General features: G+C 31.1%; 2 protein-coding genes across 2 annotated transcripts in view; one reads left to right on the top strand and one right to left on the bottom strand.

The window, feature by feature from the left end:
* The first annotated feature begins 5,171 nt into the window (after positions 1 to 5,171).
* On the top strand, positions 5,172 to 9,108 carry LOC110424022 (ATP-dependent 6-phosphofructokinase 6-like). The gene is given in 14 exon segments (XM_021438488.2): positions 5,172 to 5,454; positions 5,734 to 5,780; positions 5,895 to 5,934; positions 6,217 to 6,279; positions 6,376 to 6,513; positions 6,592 to 6,750; positions 6,878 to 6,931; positions 7,085 to 7,153; positions 7,279 to 7,408; positions 7,892 to 8,157; positions 8,486 to 8,534; positions 8,651 to 8,805; positions 8,930 to 9,076; positions 9,078 to 9,108. Coding segments are annotated over 14 exon segments (1,599 nt in total). The 5' UTR covers positions 5,172 to 5,196; the 3' UTR covers positions 9,102 to 9,108.
* A 78-nt stretch (positions 9,109 to 9,186) lies between these two features.
* LOC110424021 (DNA repair protein RadA-like protein) overlaps positions 9,187 to 9,680 on the bottom strand; it is an 8,787-nt gene continuing 8,293 nt past the window's right edge. The window contains exon 15 of the mRNA XM_021438484.2: positions 9,187 to 9,666. Coding sequence (XP_021294159.1) covers positions 9,496 to 9,666 — 171 coding nt within the window. The 3' untranslated portion in view covers positions 9,187 to 9,495. The remainder of the gene's footprint in view (positions 9,667 to 9,680) is intronic.

Raw genomic sequence — 9,680 nt, 5'->3', positions numbered from 1 at the left:
AAACCTAAACATTTCTATGATTTATTGATTAAGTTTTTTAGGAACTTACAAATAAAACAAATTTTCTTGGAGAAAAAAAATATCAATGCAAACATCAATTTGGCCAATGATAGTATATTATGAATTAAATTTGGGCAATAATAGTATGTTATGAATTATATAGAGACTCAGACATGAATTATATTATGAAGTAACTTAATATATGATCTATTTAATAAAATAAAAAAAAAGTTAGTTAAAGAGTTTAAAAAGGAATAATAATACAAAATCCAAATTAATTTCTAAATCCTAACTTTATATTTCTCTACATAAAGAAATAAAAAAAAAGTATATTTTATCTAAGAATCAAGTCCAATTTTCTCTAATATTCATGTTGCAATTATTAATGTCAAAAATATTTAATAATTCTAAAAAAAACTTATTATTTTGTTAATTAAAAAATGAAGTATTTGGTGCACAAATAAATTTGCAACATAAACCTAGGCATGATTCATGAAAAATTAAACGCACTTGCAGTCCAGACATGAGGCAAGAATCAAATAACCTAATAACCAAATAAGCTAGACTATTGGAGGCTAGAGCATATCCGGGGCAAAGAAGACTAGCTTGTCACAATTCACATAGCAAAAAAACAAAAATCACGACAAAAGTCCACAAATCACCAAACCCATGAAAATACAAAAAATTTGAATTTCATTGTTCACAGAGCAAGCTAATCTGTTAGCTGCTCAAGTTCTTCAACATTGTATACACCTTAAGGCTAGAACAAAGGGAAGATGACAGCAATTGCAAGAGATGATTGGCCACTGGTGAGGAGGACGGTGACAGCAGCAAAAGGTTAGCAATGACAATTGATGAGTACCAACGAATAAGCTAAGAAGGTTTTTAGGGTTTCAAAGGGAAAAAAAAGGGTTGATTTGAGGAGTGTATACAACAATCGAGGAAGGAAAAGAAGACAAAAAGGGATTGAAGAGGCTAAAAATTAAATTCCATCACTCTCTTTCGGTTTTTTGATTTGCTCGGGTGGGGAGGAAATGTGGCCAGTTATTGAACCATGAAGCACTCAAAATCGATGGTTAATGTCGACCTCCCAAACCAGCACCAAATAACCAAGCCGGTTGTGATCGTCAACGTCGGTTTCGGTCGGTTGTAACCAACCGGTGCTCTCTCTTAGTTTTTTGATCAGTTTTTGTACATCGGTACTCGTCAATGCTACAAATTTTGTTCATGTATACATTAAAACTTTGCCTTGACAAGTTTTACTCTGGTTCTTACCTTATACAAGGCTTGAACATGATATATGAGGTCATACATTCTTACCTTTCTTTAAGCTAATGTTTGGTAGAAAAAATGGGTATAATGAGGAAGGTGAGAACAAAAGAAAAAAAAAAGCATATGAATTAATTAGAAATGATAATTGTTTATATAAATATGTGATTAATATTAATTTATTAATTATTTTAAATTAATTAATTAATTAGTTAATTAATTAATTAAATTATTTATTTATAAAATAATTTAAATTAATTAATTTAATTCTTTAAAACTCAACTAATTTATTAAAAATAAGTATTTAGTATTTTTACATATTTAATTTTATTTTTCCATGATATTATTAATTATTTTAAGGAATAAATTGAAAAGTTAAAAATTTAGGTTAAAAAGAATATAAATTTCTTTAATTTTATATTTTCATATATGGGGATAATTTTGTGAATCTATATTATATTTTCAGTGAAGTATTTTTAAACCAAACACTAATATAATCTTCCTAGTAATCACAGTGCTTACAATCATCACTTTCTCATGTTATATCAAACACTGTAAAAATATTTTTTCAACAATCATATTCTCAACAATTACATTCTCAATAATTACATTCTCAACAATTACATTTCACGCAAAATATCAAATACCACATAAAAAGAAAGGTTTTGGGGATTTGATATCATTCATTCATTTAGAATTAATGATGAAGCCAGTTCTATGTAAGAATTATGTCTAACTTGTCTATGATTTTAGGCTAATAATGCAAAAGACATCAAACCAGTTGCGAAGTCAGGATTTTTGTCTACGGGACAAAAATAAGAAACTTAATGTTTGTGAAGGTAAAATTATAAATTTTTTTTTTTAAAAAAATATAAAATAGAAAAAAGAGAAAAAATTATAAAACTAAAACAATAGGAAAGCAAAGGCCCCTACCAAGCTCCCTCCCTCCACCTCTGCATCCAACCATATATTAATCGATGTTTATTCTTACAAACTAATCAATGTATATAATAAATATTCTCATTTTATTTTATTTTATTTTTACACAATAAATATTTTAGTTTCTTATATTACATTATACGAACTAAACATGCCTTAAATAATTTTTTTTCTAAATTTAGTTTATGCTATGTAGAAATGAACCTTACAATGTTATATTGATATGTATATATTAAAATAAATTATCCGTTTGCTTAAAAATAAATAATGTGATAGGACGTTGGACGTTGGCTCGTCAATTGTCATGCTTGTCTCTGCTGACGTGCAACTGAAATACAAGTAGATAATTTGAGAAACAGAGATGAGAAGCGTGCTTTGCTTTCGGTATTTAATCAATCAGTTAATAAACTTGCTTAGACATATGTATGTATTAGATATGTTTTCTTAATTAATTAAGGATTATGTCATTACGGTAGAGTAATTATCAATCTTAACTAAATCATCATCCACCATTCTATTCTATGCACAGTTTTTATGTGGAAGCAGTGACATGGTGATGGACATGTTTTCCCTCCCGCATGAATCATTACGCTCAAGTGAAGTCACGCTAAACAACTCAAATATATTAAGTGAATGCTTACATGTCTCTTATTATTAATTAAGACGAATGAGCTAATCATTTTCATTAATTTAGCAAAACATTTATTTGGAAAGTCAAGATTAATTATATTATTCCACCTGCCATTAATCTCTTGACGCCACGTGCCACTGGGCAACTCCACATAAATTTTATTCGAAAACGAAAGCAGAATATTTTTCGACTTCTTTGAAATTTCAAGGCATGTTTTTCATATCTATTGCATTTTGCTTCAAGTGGAAATAAAATTCCATTCTTATCACTTTTCTATGCTTCCATTTCTCTGCTTGCTCTAAACATATAACTTGTCCTAATACTAATATGTTAATTTAACTTATGCTTAAATCTATTTCTTATAACACAAATCTGTCACTTTCTTTCTTAATATGATTATAATTAGTAAAACCATTTAACTCAAATGGCACGTCAACATGCATTTAATTTAAAATAAATTTCTCCAGCGGTATATTCCAAATGTTAAAAGAATCATGCCTCCTTTGAGATTCAACTATATCTGATTATTATTTTTATAAAAATATTTACTTATCTTTTTAAGTAAAATATTTTAACTCTTAAACTTTAATTAAAATTCTCAGCAAGTCTATTAATTTTTAAAATAAACATTTCATTTCAAAAAAATATATCATGTTGGATACATAGATCCAACATAATTAGTGTTTTTATTAGTTTAATGACGTGATAATATTGAAATGATAAATTTACTCTTTATTAATTTAAAAATTACTATTATATATTTTTTATTAATTTAAAAATTACTATTATTATATTTTTTAAAAAAAATTACAAAAATAGAGAGCACCAATCGATGCTCCCTCCCTTGAGGAAGACCAGATCCAATGCTCTTTTTTTTATTTTTATTTTAAATAATTTTTTAAATTAATAAAGAAATATGACATTTTATTATTTTCATAATCTCTATTAATGGTATTTATATTTTTAAGACGAAGACGCATAGTATTCATTTCGAAAATTAATGAATTTAATTGGAATTTCAATTAAAACTTAAAAGCGTAGGAGTATTTTATCTTTTTTATATAAAAAATTATTTACTTTATTAAGTAACATAATAAAATTTATTAATAAAATTAAATTTAGATATAAATGGAGTTTAGTTGGAATTTAAAAGAAACTAACAAAATATGTTCTGCTGAACACATAGATCCAACCGTTAATCAATCATTAGTGTTTTTGTTAGTTTGATGGTATGATAATATTAAAATGAAAAATTTATTTTTTATTAATTTAAAAATTATTATTATATATATTTTATTAATTAAAAAATTACTATTATTATATTTTTAAAAAAAATAAAAAAAATAGAGAGCACCAATTTGTGCTCCCTCCTCGGGAAGCAACTTTTTTTTTTCAAAAACATATAATAATAATTTTTTAAATTAATAAAGAAAAATGATATTTTAGTATTTTCTGTTAATAATGTTTACATTTTTAAGACGAAGATGTAGAGTATTTATTTCGAAAATTAATGAATTTGTTTAAAATTTTAATTAAAACTTAAGGGCATGGGAGTATTTTATCTTATTTTTTTATCAAAAAAATAATTTATTTTATTAAATAATGTAATAAAATTTACTGATAAAATAAAATTTTGATATAAATTGAGTTTAGTTGGAATTTTTAAAAAATTAACAAAATTGACTTGAAAGTATATTACATTATTTTAAAATTTATTTTACCCTCGTTACACTATATGCAATGAGGAATTATGTAATATAATTTTAGGGATATAATGAAATCAACGTTTAAAGTCATCTTAGACTTATGAAAGTAAATTACCAAACACATTCAAGGGTTTATAGTTGTTTAATCTTATACGTTATTTTTTACTATAAATAGGTTATAAAAAATTTAAATATTATTAAAAAATGATAGAATTTATTTTTATTTTTTAAATTTTTATTTAAAATATAATATTTATCTGCTATTATCTTGTTTGTTCTTACCTATCAAATTAACGATAATTTTTTTTATAAACTTCAAGTATCACCCAACTTTTTCATTAATCATCTTCATATTTTAAAGACAACTCAAAATACAAAATTATTGTTTCAACAAATACGTTACAAAAATATAACTATTTATATTATAAAATATAATTTTTAAATTATAATATAAAAGAATAAACATAACTTTTCATTTATAATTTTTTATTAAAAATTTCATTGCTAATATTATTTGATAGAATTAATATTTTTTTTACCGACCAATGGAACCAATGGGACCCTATCAACAGCTATAAATAGCGCCACGCTCTTCGCGCCTGTTCTCGCATCTTGGAATCCTTGGTTCCTTTCTTTATCTTTCAACTCTCGATGGACTCCATTTCCAGCTCTACTTCACGTATCACTCCCAGGTTCCGGTGCTTCGACCCTACCAACACTTATCCTGCAACCGCCAATCACCGGCGTTACTACTCCACCCTGCCGCTTTCTGGTTCCAGAAGTCCCAAAGCGGCCGCCACCAACATGGGCGATTCGACGACTATCACCGAGCCCAAAATCGTCACCGGCGACTGTGGTTACGTTCTCGAAGATGTCCCTCACTTGTCTGATTATATCCATGACCTCCCAGTAAAAATAAATTAGCTCTCCTTTCTCTTAAGCTTTTGTTTGGTTTCTGTACGAAAGTGAAAGAAAAAGAAAAGCAATGAAATCAAATGAGAAAATTCAAGTTAAAAAGAGTCAAGCACAAACTACCCAGCATATAGTTTTACTATTTGTTACTAAGTATAAGTAATAAATAATCTTTAAGGCTCTGTGTGGATGCAGTTTGTAAAAAAATAAACTTTTTCGTTTTACCCAAAATTTATGCTCTGTTCTCACCTTTTTCTCTTTTTTTTAATTGGGCAGACACATACGAATCCCTTACAAGACAATCCTGCGTATTCCGTTGTGAAGTAAGTTTGTCTTTTGTCATTAAAATCTGCTTTTTTTTTAAAACTGTCTGATTATTGATGCATTTGCTTTTAAATGATTTTCTTCATGAAATTATTTTGTTCTGTTTCTGCCAGGCAGTACTTCGTTAACGTTGATGATACGGTTGCCCAAAAGGTAAAAATGAAATCTGTCACATAATTTTCTCTTTGTTCTATTAACTCTTCTTCGTCAACAGATGTCACTTTCATTCAAATTCTGACACATGTTCTTTTGATACATTAGTTTATTGTAGTAATGGTGCGTAAAACATAAGCTCTTGTTTATAAACATGGGAATGAACTTATTTTGCTATGGTTTGCACACTTGTTTCAGTGTAATAGTTGAACTCATTGCGTCACAGCTATTGCTGTAATTCTTTCTGAACATGGTGTTCTGTTTTCTATGCACACTTCACAGATTGTTGTTCAAAAAGATAGTCCGAGAGGAACCCATTTTAGGCGAGCAGGGCCTCGTCAGAAGGTTTGGAAATTCTTCTGTCTTTGCATTTAAATTTTTGGGTTTTCCTATTGTTATTCAAATTCGGATAGAATGATATTTATTGTTTTATGTTTTCAGGTGTACTTTGAATCTGAGGAAGTTCATGCATGCATTGTAACATGTGGTGGCCTCTGCCCTGGTTTAAACACCGTGATTAGGGAAATTGTTTGTGGATTATACCACATGTATGGTGTCACTAGAGTTCTTGGGATTGAAGTAAGTGTATTTAGAACATCATTTGTTTCGGTGGATTGAGGGGTTAGTTAATTGTTTGAGGCTAATTTGTTCTTCTAGGGAGGATACAAAGGGTTTTATGCTCGAAACACAGTTCCTTTGACACCGAAAGTTGTAAATGACATCCATAAACGTGGTGGTACCATCCTTGGAACGTCAAGAGGAGGACATGATACCTCAAAGATTGTTGATAGCATTCAAGATCGAGGAATTAATCAGGTATATCTTTCCTGGTCTGCCATTTGTAGTTTGTACAAATAAGATTTGATGTTCAACATATACTGCCTTTACATTTGGTAAGTAATTCCATGTGTGAATTTGAGCATTAAAACTAGATATATCTCAGGTATACATCATCGGTGGAGATGGAACTCAGAAAGGGGCTTCTGTGATATTTGAGGTAATTGATATGGATTTTGTTATTGAAGATTGAACTTAAGACCAAAAGGCTGTCCTATGTGTAAAATTTGCACAACTATAACTTAGGGAGGTGTTTATTTGAAAATGGTTGTCAGCATCTGATTAGTTTTTTATAAACCAATCTTATATGCAGGAGATCAGAAGGCGTGGCCTCAAAGTTGCAGTAGCAGGAATTCCCAAGACCATTGATAATGATATTCCGGTACTTACAGCATGCACAATCGGCAGACACCATGTCATTTACTCCATATTTTGTTGCAGACAAGTATGGTTTATTATTTTAAAAGTACAAATATTGAATAAATATTTATGATCCTTTTGTAACAGGTTATAGACAAATCTTTTGGTTTTGATACTTCTGTTGAAGAGGCTCAACGAGCGATTGCTGCAGCTCATGTGGAATCAGAAAGTGTTGAAAATGGTATTGGTCTTGTCAAGCTGATGGGTCGGCACAGCGGTAAATTTTACACCTCTATGCTGCTATTTCAAGTAGATGATTGTAAAGATTGGTTTCGGATGTTGCATTGCTATACTGAAATGTTCCTGTGGTTTTGAAAAGACAGATGAAGATTGAACTTCATCTTGCTGCAAAGTTCCAGCAGCCATGTTTATTTGATTTCATTTCTGTACAGCACGTGTGTTTTCTTTTGAAGAGGTGTCATTGTTTCGTTGCCTTCTTCATTTTGTTCCCGTGGTTTGTTAAATTGAAGAATCATCAATTTGCATGGTGACACTTTTTGTTGAGATCTTCTTCGACCTGTTTATCAATTGTTTCAGAACTTGGAATGTTTTTCATAGGATGGTTTAAGCACCAGATAACTTCTTTCTTCCTCATGTATTAGTACGGATATTGCAGATGGTTTCTTGTTACAATCATCCTATGGCTATTCCTGCTTGCATCCTACACTAAGTAAATTCAGTTGTTTTATGTAAAACGCAGGGTTTATAGCAATGTACGCTACTCTTGCAAGCAGAGACGTGGACTGCTGTTTGATCCCTGAGTCACCATTTTATCTTGAAGGAGCAGGTGGACTATTGGAATATATTGAAAAAACACTAAAAGAAAATGGGCACATGGTTATTGTAGTAGCTGAAGGTGCAGGACAGGAGTTTCTTTCTGAAAACATCCGTACCATCGACAAGCAAGATGCTTCAGGGAACAAGCAGCTCCAAGACATTGGTTTTGGGATATCTCAGAAAATAAAGGTAGAGATGCTTTTAGAACAATTTACTGGTTTTGCTTCGTCCATATATTTGAATCATCTGTCTGCCTGGTGAGCGTTCTAGTATTAATCTCGAGATTGTACCTCGATGGCGTTGATAAAACTTTGTTTAACTGCCTAAGTTAAGTTAGGTGTAGGGGCCATTCCACAACACTCAGATATGATCTATATTTGGCATTCATCAGAAATCCAACCATTTTTGGTTAATGAGGGGAGCAGTGTAAATGGGATATTTTCAATTTTCATTCTACGAATACTTTTACTTCCTAAAACTGCTGCTTCACTGCACTTGTTTGTCATCTTTGATGCAGGACCACTTCAGCAAGCAGCCAAAAATGGCTATGAATCTCAAATATATAGGTTAGTTGGTGAAAACCCTGCATGGTCTTAGTCATCACTCTGTTTAGATTCTCTATGGTCCATATCGTACGAAACCATATAACCAAGCAAATAGCAATGCTTTTATTTGCTGGCAGATCCCACCTACATGATCCGTGCGATACCAAGTAATGCTTCTGACAACGTCTACTGCACACTCCTTGCTCACAGTGCCATTCATGGTACAATGGCTGGGTATACAGGCTTCACTGTTGGTCCTGTTAATGGAAGACATGCCTACATACCATTCCATGTAAGTTCCTGAATGAAATGACTTACATTGTCCTTGTAGTCTGTATGGACAAAAGTACCTACGATTTCCTGCTAATACATTCTCTAGATCCCTAGTTAACAAATGTCTACTTTGTTATGCGCAGCGGATTATCCAAAAACAGAACAAGGTAGTGATCACAGACAGGATGTGGGCAAGATGCCTCTCATCAACTAATCAACCAAGCTTCTTTAGCCCACAACAGCTCTCGGAAAAGAAGTCAGGGGAAGAAGTAGAGGAGAATCATATTGACTATTGAGGACTTGGAAATCAAGTAAAGAAACCTAATTGAGTCATTGGTGTGGCACCGGAGAATTTTGGTTTGTGATATCTCCTTGCTTTCTGGCTGCCTGTTTCTCTCTTCTCAATCTCCGGCATTCATATCATATCGTTTTATGCAAATTACATCCCATTGCTTTGGACAGTCTTGATGTACCGAGTGGTTATGGTTTTGTTGTGTACAAATGCTTTCTAAAGCATTTCAAAGGCTTCTGAGATTGTTTGGAAGCCAATTGGCAGGGCAGGGACTGCAGTTGAAATCCTTTGGTTCAAATTTCTAATTCTTTAGATCTCCTCTGACATGATGGGAATTACATAGAAATACAACTAAGTAAATCAAAAGCATAGAGAGGATATGATACATATTTTCTGGACCAATGATGTCCAACTCTTTCAGTGTTTAGTGAAGACATTATTGATGACCTCCTTCAAATCCTTGCAGCCAATAATCTTCATTTCCCCGCAATCAAGAATTGCTAATGATTTCTCAGCTGACATGGGAACAATACACCTCTTATATCCCAGTTTTGCAACTGTGCTTACTCTTTTGTCCATCCTCGGTACCTAAAATATTGCAA

This window comes from Theobroma umbraticum, unplaced genomic scaffold (genome assembly GCF_002168275.2).
Source record: "Theobroma umbraticum cultivar Fairchild unplaced genomic scaffold, ASM216827v3 scaffold_204.0, whole genome shotgun sequence".
Taxonomy (NCBI): Eukaryota; Viridiplantae; Streptophyta; class Magnoliopsida; order Malvales; family Malvaceae; genus Theobroma; species Theobroma umbraticum.
This window is presented reverse-complemented; position numbering and strand designations above follow the sequence as displayed.